Genomic DNA, 22,743 nt, shown 5'->3' with positions numbered 1-22,743 from the left:
ATCAATCATGCTTAAAGCAAAATCCATCCACCCTCCGCAACAATTTGCTGGGGTGGACAAATCAAAATTTACCTCAACTCACAAAAGAGATAAATGTCTAGTCGAAAATATCACTAGGATCCATTTTCAAACAATCTCTTGCAAGTAAGGATGTGGTACGTATCCTCTAACCGGCGGTTCGCCGCCAAATGGCACCGCAGGATAAACGGTTATGACCCAGGGCCCTCTGAACCGAGTGCTTTTGCCGCCAAGTAGCACCACGAAATACCGATTATGGCCAGCACCAATACGCTCCTTATTGGCATCAAATCCTTGAGATATGAATCAATAGAATATGATCGATAGGACATAAAGCCCTCTATAAGCTAAGGTGGATTCAAATTTGTCCCCTTAGACAAACATTCACCCCAGATCTACAAGGTCCCCTTGGACGAAGCAACCCATGGCTGCTGACAAGGATCCTTCTATCAGGTTGGGTCGACTACCTCCTCTAACTAAGTAGACCAGGGACCACGATGGCCCGGGACGACGGAACTATGGGATCTTGATTGGGTCTATCATCCATTCCCCCACCATCCGCTTTAAGTGCAAGATGGTGAATTTTTTATTTTAAATATCAAATTTTTTAATTTCCAAAATTTCCAAACTTTTCAAATACCCAAATTCAGACACAATTTCCAAATCCAAATCCATGCTGCTACTATATGACAGATACCACGTATTTCTACATATCTGATTGACGACTAGCCTTAATCGAAAGTTCTCTCTCATGATCGAGAGGGGTAATTAACTATAGGGGCTTGCGCCTATAGGAAACCAGAACTCAGATCATAAAGTCCTCGCAAAATGAGGGCGAAATCTCTAGGTAGTGTCTTATCTACAAATCCATCTGCCTTCCAAAATTTACCCCGGATTTTAATTCAGTTAAAACTCCCTCGCTGAATAAAAAAGAAAAGCGGACGGAGGCCAGGGCTGAATTTTTGGAGCCCACAAGTACATCCGCCATTGCTACAAGTAGGCAGGTAGATGTATTCCTTCACAGACTAGAATTGACTTCAGGATACTGCATTTACTGAAGTCTTTTTTCATCTACCCATTAGTGGAATGTGGTGCATACATTTGTATTTGTAGAGAAATCATATGTATTGCAGATCTTTTAATACTACTCACTAGCATTTGTATTTACATTTGATGTGATTTCTTGCCATCCATTTCTTCGTATGTGCTAGTTGTTGCATTTGAGGGAGTCTAGTGTATTTGTTTACACTTGAATGACATCAGTTGTGTATGAGTCATGGTGTTCTATCCATGAACACACTAATACACTATTATAATCAAGTTGTTTCCCCTCGATGTTTGCATGCTTGTTGCATTTATTATGTATAACAAATAACAAATCACTATGCTCACTATATTTCTTGTAGGCTCATGACATGAATAACAACATTATCATTATTTCCACTGAACATTAGCATCTGTATTGGCATAATCATTGTGGACGAATTGTATCATTCATTGGGGGATTCTTTCGTTAAATGCTATCCAACTACTTTGAATGAACTTGTTGATCCACTGACAAGGACATTGAACAACACATTGAAGATCTTTTATAACAACATCCCTTTAAAAATAGTTCATGATCTACATGATAATTTGTTCAATGATAATTGCTTGCAATCGTTCGAATGCTTCAATTTGATTGAATTCCATTCATATACACTGAATATTTATCATCCCTGAGTTTCATGTGGTCTTTGTATTTAAGTCAAGTTCAAATCTACTTCTTTGTGGTTCAAATGTCCACAAATTTGGTTGCAAATTCAAGTCTAAGGCCCATGTTGTCCATATGTGTTCAATTTTAGTTAAATTCAAGTTCACTTGTTGTCCAAATTGTAAGTTCACTTGAGTTCAAATCAAATCCTTTGCATGAGTTCAAGTTCCACTGTCATTTCTTTGATGTTCATTTGATTAAGTTTGCTTGTAAGCTTGATTTTGTCTCAAAATGTTCCCAAGTTAAGTTCATTTGATGTCCAAATAAAATCCACTGTTCGTTCTAAGTCCTTATCCTTTTTGGACAAAATTTCGACAGCCTCTCAGCGTCTCCCCTATTTAGGGGAAAAACCAAAAGACCGCCTACCCGCCACGTCAATAAAAACGAGTACGGTTGGTGTTTGTGAGACACCGCGGTGATGATTTTTTTTGTTTGTTATTCACCACGCCAATAAATGCGTGCATGGGTTATTAAAATCATTTATTTTTGAAAAGCAATTTTTTTATTTCCCTATCGTGCTAAGAAAAGCTCGCACAGGAATCGCCCGCCTTCAATTCGTCATAAGCGTCGTATCAAGTTCCCTCCCACCACACTAATAAAAGCGTGCATAGGGGGTCCCTCGGCGTGCCACAAACAATGAAAAAGGACATAAGGGGGATTACCTGCCTCGCCACAAGTACCGCAACGTGCTCCCAACGCGCATGGGTGGTTACTTGCCGCACCACAAGTGCTGAGGACGGGCTCTCGAAGTTTAAGAGGATATACCTTGGCGACGCCAGCGGGGTAGTGGCACAAAAATACAAAACCTCCTTTTTTATCTTTCATTTCTTTTTTTTTTTCTTTTGCTCTCTTTTTTTGTTTTATTTTCTCTTTTTTTTTTTTGCAACTCTTTTCTCTCTCTCTCTTTTTTTTTTTTTTTGACATTTCTTTCCTCTTTTTTTTTTTACACAAATAATACACAAATCTCAAGGATGCATGAATGGCAAGAAATCCCTTTTTACTTTTTTTTTTTTTGCACACATTTTTTACAGACATACATATCCATACTTGCAACTTGAAATGAAATGTTATTGGAAGCTTTCCTGTATGTGAAAACAAAAATTTTGTTTCATGTGAGCTAATAATACAAACTGTTATAAATGCCTAATAACCTCAACTAATAATGATAAAATGGAACTTAGTAAAGAAAGATAATTAAGCCTCTATACTGGTGGACAAGAGAAGGGGGCAGAAGGAATTGAATGGAATTTCAATTGGCCTTAAAGATTCTCTATGAGCTGCAGCTTTGTAAGGAAAGCACATGGGTGAAAGCTGTTGTGGCCATAGAATGATCTTTAATGTATTGTCAAAATAATGCAGTAAAAAAAAGGCTTGGCATGATGGAGTTCCCGTGAAACTGTAAGAACAGTAATAAATAAAAAAAAATTATCATTGCTAAGAGAGCTTTGAAAAGGAGACGCCTGGTTCGGAGTTTATAGCTTGCGGCTTGTGCAAGAATTACCAGGAGTTCAAACAGACGTTGGCTTTCTTCCAAATAGGGATCTCTGTTTGGCTCTAAGAAGTATATATCTTTCACTTCTGAAAGTTGCTGCTGTTTGGAACCGTAGGGTATGGACGGATCTGAAGACAAGATCGTAAGGCTACAGGTGTGGTGAAGTTCGCAAATAACAGGGAATCCGAAGGTGAGATCGTAAGGCACTAAGGCTACAGGTGTGGTGAAGTTGACTTCAAGTTGGGATGACGGTGAAGGGGAAGGTCGGGCACAGTGAAGAGCTACAGAGGAATTGATATTTTCTTTCTGCTGTTTAGCGTGTGTAACCCAGAGAAGTAACGGGGCTTTTCATTTTAATGCAAGACGGAAGTAGTGATCGAGGAAAACTGAGCAGCCGTCTTCTCTATCAAATATCTCAGCTGGATATCCAGGATTAATCAGAGATCTTCGATTTAAACGAGGTAGCTCGTATTAATTTGATTTGTGAAATTCCTTGTTTGACTTCTGGCCTGACTTCTCCTTAGTTTGATTAATTTAATAATAATATAATATTAAAGATATGTCTTTATTATCAATTGTTCCAAAGTAATAGCCCACAAACAGGTTAAAACTGCTCCGAACTGCGTGCATTTCCTCAATATATGTGCATTTTATCTTGTTTTATGTGTCAATTTTGCGGATATCAAAATTGGACAAATTGATAGTGCATTTAGTATATTGCCGACGTTCCGGTCGCAACAGTAAAAACATAAGAGTCACATAATTGGACTTTTGTAGCTGTATAGCTAATGACGGTAAAACTGTGAAACTTCATGTGGAGAAAGCTGCTGAGAATTCCAAAAAACCGAACAAATCCCTAGTAATAAAAATTTTTGGAGGAGATGCCCCTCTCTCTTCAATTAGCTATGAATTGAAGAGACAGTGGGAACAATATTGCAAATTTCATCTTACTGTTTTGGGAAAAGGATGGATCTTATGCTCTTTTTTTGAAGAAGAGCACATGGAAGCAGTACTTACCAATGGGCCTTGGTTCGTGAATGGCAACATAGTTGGGATGGATAGATGGTCTCAAAGGTTTGATCCTAATTCTCTAAAAGGATTCTCAGCTCCTATATGGATTATATTACCGAAATTACCACTATTTTGTTGGGATGAAGTAAATATATGTCGTATAGCTTCCATGGTGGGGAAGCCTTACCTTATTGATGGTAATTTGTTCTAATGGTCAAGAAGGGAATTTGGACGTGTGTGTGTCTGTATTGATCTAGATGCTAAACTTCCTACTGGAGTTTGGGTAGAGGGAGAAGAAAACAGATTTTTCCACAAAATTGAGTATTAAAGGCTTCCCAATCTTTGCTTTGATTGTGGGAAGATTGGCCATATCAAAGATATCTGTCTAAACAGTATCTTGATGAATAAAGAGATAGCAAATCAACCTGGCAAATATTTTCCTAAAAGCAATGTGGAGAAGAATGCGGAGGCTGGAGAAACATCTGTTGAGAATGAAGAATATGGTCCTTGGACGTTAGTGAACTATGGGAGGAAATTTTGTTAAGAAAAACTGTAATAATAAATATGCAACTACTATTGATAAGAGGAGTAAAGTAGTTCTATCAAAGCAATATGTTGCCATTGGGAATAAAGCACCTGAAGAAAAAACTGGAGATAAGCAGAGAATGGAGGATCAAGATGGTTCTGAAACAATTGCTAAAGGAGGAGTTTCTAAAGAAACATCTGGAACTTTGGTTGAACAAAACAAGTTTCAAGCACTAGCAGACTTGGAAGAAGGAGAAATACATCAAACTATTTTAGATATTGACCTGAATGGAGGTAAAACTACAACATAAGTTATCAAAGAATTAGAGAAGGATGCCATCAATATTGAAACGGAAGGAATTTCTTCTGAGTCAACAGAAAAATATGTTGCTGAAAACAATGTGAATGTGGAATCTGCTGTCCACAGCAAGAAGAAAAGATCCAAGCAGCTAAAGGAATTGGGACCAGTCAACTCTTCTACTAGAAGCCGGAGATTGGAGCAGGAAGGGAAAGGTACAATGGGGAGTAATCCTCACAATCTTTTTTAATGTATTCAATTGCATTTTGGAATTGTAGGGGAACAAGGAAGAGGAATGCTTCCTTATATTTGAAAGAGTTTGTAAAGAACAATGGAGTTTGTTTTATTGGTTTAGTTGAAACTAAACTAACTTAAATTAATAGAAGTATAGTTGATGGAATGATTGGGAGCAATTGGGACTATTTTTATGTCCCGTCCACTGGGCTTTCTGGTGGAATTATACTACTATGGAATTCTGATACAACTTTGTTCAAGGTGGAAGATTCATCTTCTCAGATGGTGATCAGAGATTTGAAAGTTATTAATAATGAGAAGTGGAAGGTAGCTACAATCTACGGGAGTATGGAAGTGCAAAAGAGAATGGAATTGTGGAATATGCTAGGTAAGTATTCCAATAGTGATCTTCCAATGGCCATTGGTGGATATTTCAATTTCTTATTGAGAAAGGAAGACAAATTGGGAGGAAGAAGATTCATCTATTCTCAAGGATCAAGGGAAATGGAGGAATGCTTGCTCAATAATGATTTACATGAAATTGGGTACATTGGTCCTAAATTCACTTGGTGCAATAATAAAGTTGGAAGTGCTAGGATCCTTGAAAGATTGGATAGGTGTTTTGTTAACACTATTGCATTGAGTTCTCCAATTCAATTGATAGAAAGGCACTTGGCTAGAATAGCCTCGGACCATTGTCCAGTCCTGTTACAATTCAAAAACTTCAATACTAATCCTAGAAAGTTGATCAAATATGAAAATTATTGGGTTTTTTATCAAGCTTCATATGGGATAGTAAGGAAGGAATGGGACAAGAATTATCAAGGTAGCTTCTCTCAAGTTCTCAACAAAAAATTTAAAAGGTCTCTAAAATCACTCTTCTTTTGGAGCAAGGCAAAACACAAAGAGTTGAATAGTTTGAAAGATGTCCTCATCCAGGAAATCACGGATATGCAAGGAAAAGAGACTTCTTTAGGGAGTCTATCGGAGCAAGAACAATGGAACCTCAAAGCTAAAGTAATGGAACTTAATGCTACTATGACAAGGCTTAATATGTGGTTGAAGCAAAGGGCCAAAGTCAAATGGTTAAGTGAAGGGGATGGAAATTCTAAGTTCTTCTATTCTTATGCAAGTGCAAGAAGGAATGCTAACAAAATTATCAAGGTCAAAGCTGAAGATGGAATGATAGTAGAAGATCAAAGCCAAATGGAGGATGCCTTTATACGGTTCTTTCAAAAGAAGTGGGAAGCTAGAAGAAGCAACTTGGAAGGTTGGCCAACAAACTATAACTCTTTGAATTCTTGTGAAAGAAACTTTTTGGAAGTTGATTTATACATGAATGAAGTAGAAAAAGTTGTACATCATCTAGAAGGAAATACTTCACCGGGCAATGATGGAATCTCTCATTCTTTCATAAAAATTTATTGGGAAATAATTAAAGATGATTTTTGGAAAGCTATTAACTTCTTTTTTAGCTATGGAGAGCTTGATAAGGATTGGAAAGAAACATTTATTGTTTTAATTCCAAAGGTTGCTAATCCCATCCTTCCTTCTAACTATAGACCTATAAGTCTATGCAACACGGTTTACAAAGTGGTGGCAAGGTTAATTTTTATTAGAGTAAACTTGGTCATTCCAAAACTCATTACTATGGAGCAAGTAGCATTCATCAAGGGGAGATCTCTATCCGATCATATCTTAGTGGCACAAGAAGCTTTTCATAAGATTCGGGTTTCTAAAGCATCCAAAGGCCTTGTCTCATTCAAAGTTAATATGGAGCAAGCTTATGATTCCATGGCTTGGTCTTCTCTAAAGAAGGCATTGGAGTACTTCAACTTTCCTCTCATAAATTCTAAATTAATCTTGGAGTGTGTAGAAGATCCCAAATTCTCTATCATCATTAATGGCAATTACACAAATTGGATTTTTGCTAGAAGCAGTTTTCGGCAAGGATGTCCATTATCCCCCATCCTTTTTATTCTATGCTCACAACGTCTATCCAATGCTTTTCATCAAAGCTCATGTGGTATCAAGGTAAATTCAGAAGGTCCTAGAATTTCTCATTTGTTATATGCTGATGATGTGGTCATGTTTTCTAAAGCTAATAGGAAAGAAGTGTTGGAAGTGAAGCAAATCCTTCACAATTTTTGTGAATGGACAGGACAAAAAATTAATTACAAAAAACTCATGTGTTTATTTGGGAAACATGTGAAGAGAAGATATAGAAGAAGGATCTCTACTATCATGGGATTTAAACAAGTGAAGGAGTTCAATTATCTCAGGTTGAAGATGGCTTTAAGAAGAATTAGAAGGGATGATTTCCAATTTATCATTGACAATGCCATCAGTAAACTTAATCAATGGGGGAGCAAAAGCTTATCTCTTCCTGGGAAGATTATTTTGGTAATTTTATTTGCTCTTCCTTCTTATCATGCTACTCATTCTTTAATGCCCAAAATGCTGTTGGAAGAACTTGATAGAATCTGTAAAAATTTTATCTAGAATAAAAATAACGGTAAAATGGGATTGAATTATGTAAGCTGGCCGGATTTGTGCAAACCATTAGAAATTGGGGGACGTGGTTTACATTCTAACACATCCAAAACTCCTGCTTTGAGAGCTAGATTAGCTTGGAGATTTATAAATAATAAGCAATCCTTGTTACACATGGTCATGGCTTCAAAATATGGTGAAAGATTGGATAGAGGAAATTCCAACGGCTATTTGTCTACAACATTTAAATTGTTGAAAGAAAGATTAAAAAATGCTCAAGCTAATATTAAGATGGAGGATAGCTAATGGAGATTCAGTTGATGCTTTTGAAGATACATGGATAATGGACAAATGTATAAACAAATGGCCTACATTTGTTGTACCTTATGAAGGAAACTCTGTTCGGGTAAAAGACTTCATACAGAATGCTCAGAGGAATGATCAAGAATTAAGTAAACACTTTGGCAAAGAGCTTATCAATTTGATCAAACAAATTGAAATAAATCAGGGAAGCATTAAAGACTATATGGAATTGACAAAACAAAGTTCTGGTATGACAATACCAGGATTAATCAGTAAAGCTGCAGATTTACAGTTGGAGGATGACTTAAAATGGAAATGGATAAAAAATGCAAAGCTGAATGCTCGGGTGGAGTTTTTCCAGTGGAAATTGAAAAAAAATGCCATTCCATCTCTCCAATTTGTTTGCTACAGAAGATTAATCAAGAATTCAAATTGTCCAAGAGGTTGTGATGCAAGAGAAGATGTAGAACACAAAATTTGTAGCTGCAGTAAATTGAGGTAGATAATCCAGATTTTAAACAATTGGGGATTCTATATTCCAACGTTTGAGATAAAGGAGCATTGTATTAATTGGATTGAATCCAATATTATGAAGAAAGGGATGATGATAAGATTATATTGCAACACAGTGTTTCTACCTTGGAAAAGCATAAATAGGTTGATTCATTATGGTGTTGAAGACAATTCAAGTTACTTAGCATCTAATGTTATTTGCCAAACTAAGGTTTCTCTTAACTTTAGTCAAATCAATTTGGGCTTTTGGGATGTTAATCAGTCGTTAAGACTGTCTAAAGCTTGGCATCCTCCTCCACCCAATTGGCGAAAGGTTAATGTTGATGCTTCACTTCTCTCTTCCTACAAAGCTGGAGTTACTAGGGTCTTCCGAGATAGCTATGGAAGATTCTTGTTCGCTTATGGAAAATTTCTTCGACATTGGGATATAGCTCAATTGGAGATGCTTGCCATTCATTCTCTAAAAGAGGAAATAAATGATTGGATGTTCAAATACAAGGGAATAATCATAGAGGGTGACAATTCAAATATCATTTCCTATTTCAAAAATGCTTGGAAAACAGGGAGGTTTAAGGATGATGGTATGGAATTTCTTTCAAGATTCAACTTTGTCTTTTTTAATTGTATTAGTAGAGATTGCAATAAGTTAGCTAATCTTTGTGCTAACTATGCTCTTTTTAGTAGCTTTGAGTGGGTGGACGTGGATCTATAGATATGAAATTTGTTAGGAATTTGTTATAGAGTGAGAAAATAGTTATGGTGAGAAAATATTTTCTTGATTTTAAATTTAAAATTAGAAAATTTATTTATTTATTTTTGATTTATTATTATTTAATATTCCTTATATTTTCATTCCTTTTATTTAAATTCTTTTTTTTTATTATGTTCCCTTTTTAACTAATTTTTTACATTATTCTTTTAATCTAAAATTTGTATTGTTATTTAATGTTCTTATTTCATATATTTTTATTTTTATTTTCCTTTTATTATTTTGTAGTTTATTCTTACAAAAATTCTTATATTTAATATTTTGATATTATGGATTTTTAATTATGCTTATATTTTAAATATTTTAAATGGAGATTTCCTTATATGTTTTGTGATTTTAATATTTTTATTATTAAGTTTGTTAAACTCTTTAAAGTGTTATATTCTTGAAGAACGTCAAACAATATCTTCTTCGAGCATAAACATGCTCAAACGAATAGTTTAGACCATTCAAACACAATGGTTTAATTTGTTACGAAATACAAGGCATGCACCCACAAAAAAATTCTGTGTGAAATGATCGTACGCATGAAGGCTTCAGATGTAAAAAATCATGTAATTTTTTTTTTATATAAAATATCATTGATCTCACAACATATATCTCCAAACATAGTAATGAACAACATCTAACCAAAAGAATCAAATTATGTGACCAACGGTGAATTGGGGAGATAGTGACTCGACCTATCGTCGCACACTATAACGCTAAAAATGCAAGATATGGACTTGATTAGATACTATCCAAGTTAATAACTAAAAAGCCCGAGGAATGAACGAACCTACAAAACATGCAAGAAGATTAAGAAAATGATCGACACCAAAAAAAGTGGTCTGGATTGAATGTCTAAGTTCCATCGGGTATTTGATGAGATCATTAAGAAATCCTATATTTTCCAAACTCAAATGATAAAGCCAAAGTAACAATAATCTTGTTCCTCATTGTCATTCCCAGCTGGAACCAACAAAAAATCTATGTTAGCAACATTAATAAATTAAATATGTAACCCCATGAATATAAGTTATGGATTTAGGCTTCGTTTGGAACAATTTTTTTAGTGCTTTTTTATAAAAACATCTTTCTAGTACAAAAATTACTTAAAATAAAAAATTTTGTACAAAAAAGCTATATATTTCAGAAAGCAGTAAGAAAGTCATCCCAAATGAAATCTTAATAAGCTTATATCAGGTATCAATATGGCATTCACCCTTTGATAACTTGGACTTTTTCACAAAGAGAAGAGCAAGGACGCCGACATGAGACTCCAAACTTACTGTTTAGGATGTGTGTGATCGAAGCACTTATAACCTTTGAGTGAGAGAATAGATAATCATTTTAATGTAGTTTGATTCAACAAAGCCTACATTAATAGTAGGATAGTTAACTTCTTGGCAACTAAAAAAAAATAAAAACCTTTACGACTAACACATGAAAAACACTTACACCACATAAGTATATCATTACTTTTGTTATGGCCAAAGAAAGGCTTCATAAACTTTAGCAGACACCTTATTTCAAAGTGATACAATAATTTGGTGGTGAATAAGATTGATTTCAACCAATAAGGATACAATACAATTTAAAATGTTTTGTTACTATCCAGCCTAGAGACTAAAATTAATGAGGAAAGGCGAGGTGATCCGGCATATATTTAAATTTTTTTTTGCAAATATTATTAATATATAACAAACTACATCCAACATATTGAAAGAGCCACTAAGACATCAAATTCGTTTTCTTGAAAACAAATAAAATAACTAGTTTAAATAAAACATGTCTCTATAATATCATATCTACAATATACGTTTACTCATCTTTCACTCATTTAAATGTTAATAGATGATACATATATATAGTTGTTCAATAATGTGAGTGAATTATAATACAACTCAATCAGTGCGTTATATTTCTAAATTACATTAACATAATGAGGTTTTTGAATAATATTCACGATTACTTTTAATCAAGAAAAAAATAATTTTATTTATAGATTATTTTGTAAATGATCTTAATTCATATGTTATAAATAAGCAACACTAATATCGTGTGTTATCCATTTTCTGCAACTAATAAAACTATCATGGGGAATGTCGCCTCCAAGACACAAGATCCGAACAAAGGTTTCTTTAATCTGGGCCAGGATGTTCCTTCGCCGACTAAAGCTCGCTCTTTTAAGGATGTCCTTGCGGGGACACCTTCAGGTGATACCCTTCCTTCACTTACTCAATCTACCTTTAACGGCGTACTTGCGATTCTTATTTCCGATGAAGAAGTGTTAAAGCTTGCATCTCTCTTTTATTTTATGTTAGTTGGTAAATTTGGTCTTCGTAGACCCAATCTTGACGTGATTCACAATTTTTTCGGTAATCTTAAATTAACGGGATTTTACTCTATGGGTTTGTTAGATTCAAAGCATGTTGTCATTCAATTATCCAATGATTTGGACTACAATCGCATGTTTGCTCATCGATCTTACTTTATTCTAAACTGTCAAATGCACATTTTAAAATGGACTCCATTTTAAGGAAGAATCCCCGATCACACCCATATGGATTAATTTTCCGAATTTAAGGCTTCATTTCTTGAACACCAAAGTTTTATTTGCTCTCGGTTCAATTTTCGGTTGTCCTCTCGAAACAGATCAAGCAACGGCTTCAAGAACTCGGCCGTCGGTGGCTAGGGTTCTTGTGGAGGTTGATATTACAAAAAAATATGCTAAAGAGGTTTGGGTTGGATCTAAAACTTTTAGTTATTTACAAAAGGTCAAATTTGAAAAGGTACCTGAGTTCTGTACTCATTGCAAATCCCACGGGCATGCTTTGGTTCACTGTTTTAAATTGAATCTGGAACTCAAAAAAATTACTAACAACTCCATTGGCAAGGGAAACTTCACGGATACTGATAACATACAGAAGGATTCTATTGACCCTATCTCACTGGACGTTCTCCCTTCCAGTGTTGAGAAGGTTGGTATTTTTCTCACTATTGATAATTCCAGTGGAGAGAAGGTGGATGGTTTAAACAATTTGGATAATGGTGCAGAAATTGATAATGCTATTGTAGCTATCCCGGATTTAGATTTAATGAATGAAGATCTTATTGAAGAACATAAAAAAAGTCCTAAAAATTTTATTTCTGTTGACTCTATGTTTGAAAAGGAGGCTACTAGGGGTGAATCCCTTGCTAAGACTATTCAGGATAAAGGAAAGGGGGTATGGAGGATCGTGAAGAAGGGGAGTATATACCGAATTCTAAATCTATTTTTGCTCTTGATAAGAGGAAGGATTTGGGTGATGTGGGTAGCAGTAATAGTGGTTCTTCATCCGATTATTGTGAGCTTATTACTAAAAACATTGAAGAGGAAGGATCTCCTCAAATGCAAAAGAAAAAAAAGAAACATGGGAAGAATCAAATGCCTGAAACACCTAGATCTACTAGGGCTCAAACTAATTAAAAAATTCTAATGTTTAAAGCCCTTATCTGTAATGTGTGGGGGATTGGGGGGAAGGATTCCAAAACTCGTGTTAAGAATTTGTGCCGTATCCACAACATTAATTTTTTGGTGCTTCTTGAACCTTTTGTTTCTTCTGATAAGTTGGCTTCTGTTACTACTCGGTTGGGTTTTAATTCTAGTTTTGCTAACTGTTCAAACAAAATTTGGATCATGTGGAAAATGTTTTTAATGTTACGGTTATTTGTGACTTTGATCAAGTGGTTCATACTAACATTTCTTATGATAAGTTTATTTTCAATGCTTCGTTTGTTTATGCTTTATGTACTAGAGTTGGTAGAATTTCTATTTGGGATTGTTTAGCTGATTTTGTTATTGGCCCGTGGTGTGTGGGAGGTGATTTCAATATCATCTCTAATGCTAGTGAGAGGATTGGGGGTAATCCTCCTAATGTAAATGCTATGGATGATTTTAATCAAATGATTTGTAACTGTAATTTAATGGATATTTGTTTTTCTGGTAGTTCTTTTACTTGGTATAGATCCTCCATGTGGCAAAGACTGGATAGAATTATTTTTAACAATGATTGGGTAAACAATTATCATATGACTCATGTTCAAAACTTGAGTAGAACGTTATCTGATTATGCTCTGATTCTTATGCAAATTTCTGAGAACAATATGAAACCCTCTTTGGCTTTAGATTTCAAAATATGTGGATTACTCATGCGGATTTTTTAAACGTGGTTGCTAATAATTGGAATGCTATTATTTTTCCTGACAATAATATTGGTGGTATGAATAGGCTCTGGGCCAAGTTAAGTAGACTTAAACAAACTCTTAGATATTGGAATAGCATGTTTTTAAAAATATTTTTGATAATATAAAAGAAGTTGAAGGTAAGGTTTTAGATATGGAAAATTTATTGCTTGATAATCATTCTGATGATAATATTTCTAATCTTGACAATGCCAAGCTTCATCTTTTTCATTTACAAAATCAGGAGAAAACTTTTTGGAAACAAAAAACTTCTATTGCTTGGGCTACTGAAGGGGATAGGAACACCTCTTTTTTTCATGCTTTGGTTAACAAGAATAGACTGAGGAATCATATTAATAAAGTTGTTGATCCTCAAGGCATGGTCTATGACTCGAATCAGTTGGTTGTTAACTCGGGTGTTGATTATTTTAAAGGTATTTTCAATTCTTCTAAGTTAAATTTACCTATCGACAATGCTAACATTATTCCTAAGTTGGTTGTTGAGGCTGATAATGATATGCTTATTCAACCTCCTACAGAGGCCGAAATTTGGAATGTTATTAAAGACATGAATGGGGACTCTATCGCTGGTCCTGATGGTTTTACTACGAATGTGGAGTTCACTCAGATCAAGAAGAGGTATGATTTGACTTTAACCATGATGCATTATTACAAGTTTCTGAACAACATTGCATGATGCATATTAGGAAGATGAAAAAGATGTCATGGCTAGTTTAGCTTCGGAACCTGGCGAAGAACTCAAGAAGGAAACATCGAAATCCTTCAGGAGAGACCATGCTTCAATAGATGACAACCAATGAAAATACTTGATTGAATATGATGATTGCATAAAAATTTTAGTTTTAAAATCATCCATAGCTGGAACTGTGAAAAAGATTTTTAAAATTTTATAGATGAATCTGAGAGAAAAGACATATCGAAATCAATTATACAAATCGAATCTTGAAGATGTGAATTCATTATAAATTGTATAATAAGAGCTCTCGAGGAGATAATAGGAATTCCCCCTAAACTATGAAGCAATTTTACAAAATCTTAAAATATCCAAATCATTGAAAGTCCCTTAGAAGACAACTCATATGTGAAGAAACATATAGGAATATTTTTCCTAAGTTAAATTGTAATAATGTGGATTTCTTGGGACATAAGCTTCATACCTGTACCTTGAAGATGAAATCTTATTTGGTGTGGTAGAATAAGATGCATCAAACCCTAGACATATCATCATAGCATCTGATTTATAATTTCTTAAAGGTGAACCCAAAACTAGTTTGGCGTTCCCAGGCTCTACTTCTGAGATCTTTTGCAGGATGTGCTCTCACAAAGACCTCGGATGGACATATGGTACCTGGTGATAGCGGATGTTCAATAGCATATGAACTGGAAAGTCTACCTCAATTCAAATGTAGAAGCCAGTATTGGAGCGCCAAGGTTTACACTTGAGAGATGATACCAAAGAAAGGTGTTGGACAGGTATGCTGTATTAGAAAATTTTACAAAAACTTTATTCATAGACAATGTATTATTGTGTTGAAGGCTTAAAACATATCTAGTACTAATGTATACCCTCAGCTATGTGATAAGGGCTATAATGTGAAATTCTTTTACCTACCTACTTGCATATTAAGCCTAATGCGAACAGAAATTTTTAACATGGAAAAAAGGGTAACCAATATTCATGAACTAGATTGAATTCTATTCATCTCCTACTGCTTTTTTTTAAACAGCACTCTTCTGATGAATCATGGCTTTGCATAGGAGACTTGTTCTTCTAGTATAAACCACAAAATCTTAGGAGAATTACCCAAAAGAACTTGGTGAGAGGCCTATATCAAAACTACCAGCTTAACTAAGGACCATCTTGTATGCATGTCAATAGGAAATGAAGTGAGGTCTCTTTTAAGTCCAAAAGGATCTTCAGAACCAGCTACAAACCTTTAGAAATTCTTACTACATGGATCCTTTTGGTGTGCGTCACGGCGGCAAACCCCCCGTAGGAATGTAAGTTCTAGGAAGGAAGGTTATCGGATTTGTTATAAGGGATGATTTCTCTTAAGATTCACCCTTTAATTCTCTCTTTTTCATAAGAGTGAATCTTGAGGAATTTCAGAAATTTTTCAACTTGGATTCAAAGAAAACTAGATGTGAAATAGATTTCTTTCAAAGTGATCATAGAGGAGAATTTGAAAATGAAAGATTTTGAAAATATTTTGTAAGGATACAAGAATTGATTTCACTAATTTTTATTAGACTAGATACCCCTCCATACAAAATTTAGTAGTTGAAAGGAAAAACAGAAACCTAATAGATATGCCGCCCGAGCATTATGTTGGCGATACTTCACTTCTCTATAAATTATTTTTGGGTTGAGGCGGTTAGCACTGCATGCTATGTTTGAATATGGGTGAATGTAAGATCAAACTTAAATAAAACACCCTAGTGAATTGTTAAAAAGGATAGACCCTATTTATCACATTTTGCATATTTTTGGTTGCAAAGGTGTTCATACCTATACAATGGAAATCTTGCCTTAGGAAAAATGTTGACTCCAAAAAATTCAGATGAAGAGATTTTTTGTTGGTATTATCAGTGTTGGAAAATCTTATAGAGTATTGTCACAAAAAGAACTTTAATATCATTAAAAAACCACATATGTGTATTTGATGAATCTGAAATGTTGGAAGAGTTCCAATTGTTGGGAGAAGAGATTGAGGAAACTCCCAAAAGATGGATTAGATTAAATTTTGAAAGAAATGTGGAAGAAAATTTGGAAATGAGAAAACCCTATTGCCCTAGAGATTTGAGATTTTCTAAAAACACCCAAGACGAGTTGATTATTAGGACCTAGTGAGGGGTGTTATAACTCAGACGTGGATTAAACAGGAATCAATTCATCAGCCTTTATTTCAATATAGAACCCTAATATTGATCAATATTATCTGATGAATTTTGAATTGGCCATTGCAAGAAGAATTGATCAATTGTAAGAAATAAGTGTTGGGAATTAACCTCAAGGCCAAAAGAATCAAAATGTTTGTTGGAACCAACAGTGGTGTTCATAAATAAATGAATGGATTCGGAGAGTTCATTGAGAATAAGGCTAGATTAGTTGCTAAGGGGTATAATCAAATTGAGAGAATTGATTTTGAGGAGACATTTGCCCTGCTTAGCAAGACTTGAAGCAATAGGGTTATTACTTGCCTTGCCTATTTAAAGGTTTTAAATTATGTTCAAATGGATGTAAAAGCTGCCAATTTTTGTATGGAATTATTGAAGAAGATGTTTTTAATAAAACACTCTCAGGATTTTGACAAATTCAAAAATACCCATCATGTTTTTTAAATTTAAAGAAGCATTATTAATGGATGAAAGGCACCCTAGGCTTGGTATGAGAGATTGAGCACCTTCCTACGTTGAAAGATCTTCTTGAAAAAGGAAGTGGGATAACAACTCTTTTTAAGAAATTTGGAAAGGAAATCTCAGTTGTTCAAATTTTGTGGATGATATCATCGTTTGGATCTTCAATAGAAAAATTCCTTTGTGAATGATTTTTCTAAAACCAATGAGTAGGAATTGAATGAGCTTTAATGGGAAATTTAAATTACTCTTCTAGGTTTGAGCATCAAGGCAAACTTGAGGAAGGAACATTTCTTTAGCCAAACTAAATATATAATGACATCCTCAAGAAATAGAAATCGGACAATGCTAAAACCTGTTAGTACACCAATAGTTCTCGTTCAAGTTGGATAAGGACCTAAGGGAAAATCTGTGATCAAAAAATATAGGGATTATTGGATCTTTGCTTACTTGACTCTAGCCCCGACCAGATATTATTTCCCAGTGTTTCCTATATGTCGCTAGATTTCAATCAGATCCACAAAGAATCATCATTTGACAGCAGACTGAAAAGGATTTTAAGATCTTACTAGGAACTCACAAACATCTAGGAATTTGGTATCCTAAGTTTAGCTCTTCATTTGAAATGTTGGTTATTCAGATTCTGATTTGCAGCGCTGTAAGTGGATAGGAAAAGCACTTCAGGACATGTCAATTCATTAGAAATTCATTACCTCCTAGTCCAGTAGAAAGCAAAATTCAGTAGCCCTATCTACTGCAGAAGCAGAATACATTGCATTAGAAAGTTGTGTGGCACAAGTACTTTTGGTTAAAACAACAGTTGATTGATTTAGGATTAACTATAGGCACTATTCCTTATTAGACAGTACTAGTGATATTATGCATTTCCAAAAATCCTAATTTAACATTCTAGAACCAAACAAATTGATATAAGGCATCATTCTCATAGGGATCCATGTATCCAAGGGAGAAATTGAACTCACACATGTTTCAACTGAAAATCAACTTCAGACATTTTTACCAACCTTAGCCTTTGATACCTTCAAGTACTTAAGAACAAGGCTTGCTGTTATTGATTTGAATGCCTAACAAAATGTCTTTGCAATATTGATATTTGTTTTCAAGTGTATTGTTTTGTTTTATTTTTTGTTTTTGTGAAATTTTATGTATTTTGAATGAATTTGATTGTTGAGTCTATAGTTTTGTTTTATGTTCTCTGTGTTTTGAAAGTTTATTTGATTTTCTTAAATTAAAATTCAAAATTCAAAAATTAGAGGAAATCATCCGGACGAATTTTGTTTCGTACTGGACGATGTGTGAAAGAACAATTTGCGCGAATTTTAAACCGTTTTGAGAGCAGTTTTAATTAGATCGTCTGTAACGATTAACGATCGTCCAGGACGAAAAATTTTTTTTCTCAAACGTCGAGACGATTGAATGTAGCGGTTGAGGTGGATAAGACAGTTTTAAATATGGATTTTCGCTGTACGAATTTTTGGTCGTCCAGACGAACAGATATCGTTTCATTGTAAGGGACGATTTTCAAGAGGCATTAAAACGAGTTACTTTGATCGTCTGTACGAATATTTTTGTCTGTTATGATCGGTCAAGTCAAAAAGCCTGTACGAAGAGACGCATCTTAAGTTATGTTTGATTAGGAAAGCCGTTACATTTTGGACAAATTTGATTCGTCTGTACGAATTTTTTTCGTCAGACGAACGATGATTTTCTTCCAGGACGAACTTTTTTCGTCCAGGAGACGTCATTTTTTCTTTAAATGAAGCGTTTCTAACTAACAATCACACTTTCAAACTTCTCTTTCAATCCCTTTCTACTTCAAATGTGTCAATGACCTCCTCAAGCAAGAGACAAAAGGTGTTAGTGAAGAAGCCAAATAGAATGCCTCAGAAAACTTCCTGTCTAAGGGATTGAGGAATCCTTTCCTCGTTTGCTTGCCGCCAAAATAACTCCATCTCGCATTTTAATTCAAAGCGAGATAATATTTTAAGGTATGCACCTTTTTGCCTCAACCCAATTTCATTTCATACTTTCTCTCGTCCACTTCTACAACAAGCAACCTACACAATTTTTTAGCAAACATGAGTTTTAACTCAGACGACTCTAGCATAAGTTCCTTTGTCTTCAAACAAAAAAGGAAATCACTAAGCTATGACATTGGAGCCTTTCTAAACCTAAGGATGAAGGATATAGAGCCCACACCCTAATGAGTGAAAATACATTCAAATGGGATGATGTCAATAAGCGATATAGAAAAAGTGGTCTAACCTATCATGTTGCTAGAGTCTCCGGGATGACCAAAAAAATGCGCGATCATCAAGCATTCCTTAGAATCTTCAATCATTCCTAAAGCTGATGATAGGATCAATATTACCCCTCTCCTTTCTATTCTAATATTTTTGATTATCGATTGTCACCCTATCATGAAGCCCAACTTATCATAGATCATATCTATGGGCTTTCAGAAATAGACATGCAGATCAGAAAAGAAAAAGGAACATCTCTTTAGGACACTTAGTTACCTACATTTGGAAAAGAAATACAACTTAGTGCATCCTGATGAATGAGTATGAAGAGCAGTTTACTATAATGATGCTTCATTCAGATTGTTATTCAAGGAGGAAAAGATAAAAGAAAAAGCACATGCCAGTGCTTCAGAAGAAGAAGAAGAAGGAGTGAAAACATCTGCTCCTCAGTCAGATTATCAGAATCTGATTGAAGATTTGATAGATTAGATACTCATGTTGATCAAAGGTTTGATCAATTTGATGCTCACTTATGCAGCAGATAGACATTGGTACATTAGAAATGAAGTACATGAATCAATACCATGTAATGTTGATGGCCTCCACTTCAACCTTTTTGGCGGCATTCCTCCTCCTCCTCCTCGCAGAACAGTAAGAGATGAATTTCTTTGTATTTGTTGTACTCGTGTTTTATGTTTTGTTTGTTCAGTTTTATGTTAAGTGTTTGTTTTTATGTTTATCTTTAATTTTAAGTTCAGTGTATTTCTTAGTTGTTTTAGATATTATGAAATGAATATGTATCCTTCTCTTAATATCAATGCATATTGTACTTATTCAAATTTGATTTTTTTAATGTGGTTAATTTTTATGAATTTCATTAGAATTATTTAATCTTATAGTGCTTAAATTAGATTGTAATTAAGATAATTACATTAGAAATCTAGTCTTTCTAAATTTAAAAAGTTGTTTATAACTTGTTGTAATTAGAACTTTTAAAATTCAGTCTATTCATTTAGACTACATAAAATTAATATTATTATACAATTCAGATGTTTTCTTATTTTGTATTTCTTTGCTCAAGTGATTTATGCACTTAGAATATTTGAAATTTAGATTATTGATTTTGGGAAAGAATTGGTCTCAATTCCTCTTGAAAATTACAAAGGTACAAAAATCAAAAGGAATGCGCAAAGGTTCTCAAATATGAAAAGAGGCAACAAAATTAGCCCAATATCAAAAGATGCACAAAAATGTGACCAAAAAATTTTGAAAAATGATGCGAAAGCGCCAACATGTGGTAATCTCTTCTTTCAAATTCTTTCAATCTCTTAATTCAAAATTGATCTTATGTTTCATTTATATTCTATTGAAATTTGAAATATTAAATTTTTATACATCTCTCTTGTAATGATTTTCTATATTTGAATGTCTAAATTGAATCATGTCTTTGATAAATTCTTCTTACTTACAATGTTATATCATTCTTAAATTTTATGAATTTCTATGATTGACCTAATATTTTTAGTTTAAATTGCATACCTTATATCAATCACCATTTATATTAAATTTTTCAAATGAATTTCATACAATTACTTACTTTCTGTCTATTTCTTCTTCACTTTTGTTTGTTATAAAAAGGGGGAGAAATATTGTTTTGTATGTTTTGCTTGGCTTGTAGTTATTGTTTTCTAGTTGTTATTTTTTTAAATTTTTTTTTAAAACAAAAAATTGTGTTTTATGGTTCAAAATACTCCTTTTTCATTATACATCAATTCAGGGGGAGTTTTAGGAGTATTGGTTTAATTTAAAATCATACAAACAATAATCATTTTTGCCATCATCAAAAAGGGGAGATTTTGTTAAGGTGTTGCTATTTGCATGCTTTACATTTTTGCAACTATATGTAGTTTTGATGATTCCAAAGAATTATTGTTCAAAAGTGTAGTTATCTCCTAACATTTTTTAGAAGATATATTATTGCTATTGTGTGTACTAACATTTCAAGGAAAAAAACTCAGACTACGAAGACTTCAAATTAAAATTCAGCATGAGTACATTGTAATAATTTGAAGCTTGCACTTTTCTTTAAATCAAAATTGAAAGGGAGTGATTGTAATTTTGAGTGAATAAAAACATACACACACACATAAGGAGATCATATAAAATTTATACTGATCGTACTGGATTGTTCGTTCGTACAGGACGATCAGAACAGTTATCTCCTATAGAGCATATGGAACGAATAGGAACTTGCTCGAAAAATTTTTCTAAGTCCTATTCGTCCAGGACGAAAATATTATCTCAGATGATTGGTTCACTGAAAAATTTTTGTCCAGATAATTTAAATATCGTCCGTGGCGACTGTGTCTCTGGAAAATTTCGCCCGACGAAATCAAAAATCGTCCAGGACGATCTGAACTTGGAAAATTTTCGTCCAGACGAAATAAATATTAGTCTGTGCGATTGTCCTCTGAAAATTTCGTCCAGACGAAGTCAAGATCGTCCAGGACGATCAGTTTTCTGTAAAAATTTCGTCCAGTAAGAACATATTCTCGTCCAAACGATTAACCGACTTAGAACAGTTTCAGCAGTTTCTAGAACCGACCTTGTAAATACCGTTCATACTGGATCGACACCTAGTTCGTACAGGATGATCAGCTATACGAAGGCATTTCGTACACATATTCAAATAGGGTCGTTTCAGATCGTTTGTAAAATCGTCCAGTACGATCCATGATCGTACAGGACGATCCACTGCGTACAGAATTGAAAACTGCTACAGTTTTTGGGCGTTTTTCTTGTCTTTTGTATAAATAGTCCAAATTAAGCCTGCCACTCAATCTTTTGTCTTGATCTTCGTGCCTCTTGAGAGATATGCAGGAGAGAGTGAAAGAGAGCATTCAAGGGGGATTCCTACCACTGGAAGCGAGAAGGCTTCACTTGAATTTCAAAGGTAAGAATCTCTACTTGTGAATTGGGATTACTTCACTCTTTCTTTCTTCCTTCTAGATTCTTGTGAGAAGATCTGTCAAAGGAGATCCGTTCTCTGCCGACACTTGGAGAGTGTGAACAGTCCGAAGGGTTCGCTGCCTACACTTGGAGAGTGTAAATAGCCGAAGGTTCTCTTCCCACACTAGAGAGTGTGAAGGATGTGGTTCTCTACAACACTGGAGATAGTGTGAAAGGACGGACGGTTCTCTGCCAACACTGGGATGTGTAAAAGGACGACGTTCTCTCCAACACTGGGAATTGTGTAAAAGGATGGACGGTTCTCTGCCGCACCGGGGAGTGGTGAAAAGAGTGTGTTGTAAAGGCTTCTCCACCTTGCTGTGGGTGCAAAAGGAGAGTCACTATTGGTAATAGTGAAATACTAGAGGGTGCCTCTAGGGATGGATGTAGGTCTGGTTTTTAGACCGAACCACTATAAATCTGGTGTCATTACTTTACTGTTTTTTACATTTCAAGCCACTTTAAATTAATTTTAAC

General features: G+C 34.5%; 1 protein-coding gene across 1 annotated transcript; it reads left to right on the top strand.

The window, feature by feature from the left end:
* The first annotated feature begins 5,496 nt into the window (after positions 1–5,496).
* LOC114581210 lies at positions 5,497–7,833 on the top strand. Its single transcript, XM_028700867.1, has 2 exons — positions 5,497–6,557; positions 6,807–7,833. Exons 1-2 carry the CDS (start codon positions 5,497–5,499, stop codon positions 7,831–7,833), a joined length of 2,088 nt encoding a protein of 695 aa, XP_028556700.1.
* Positions 7,834–22,743: the final 14,910 nt, after the last annotated feature.

Source organism: Dendrobium catenatum, unplaced genomic scaffold (genome assembly GCF_001605985.2).
Source record: "Dendrobium catenatum unplaced genomic scaffold, ASM160598v2 fragScaff_scaffold_1608, whole genome shotgun sequence".
NCBI classification, from domain to species: Eukaryota; Viridiplantae; Streptophyta; class Magnoliopsida; order Asparagales; family Orchidaceae; genus Dendrobium; species Dendrobium catenatum.
Note: the sequence above shows the minus strand (reverse complement) of the source record. Positions and strands in the feature narration are given on the sequence as shown.

Excerpts from the sequence above, each read along its gene's own strand:
- LOC114581210 (XM_028700867.1), top strand. The coding sequence starts at position 5,497 with ATGATTGGGAGCAATTGGGACTATTTTTATGTCCCGTCCACTGGGCTT. Across the intron at positions 6,558-6,806 it reads ATGGAGGATGCCTTTATACG|CTATGGAGAGCTTGATAAGG; the intron begins GTTCTTTCAAAA and ends CTTCTTTTTTAG.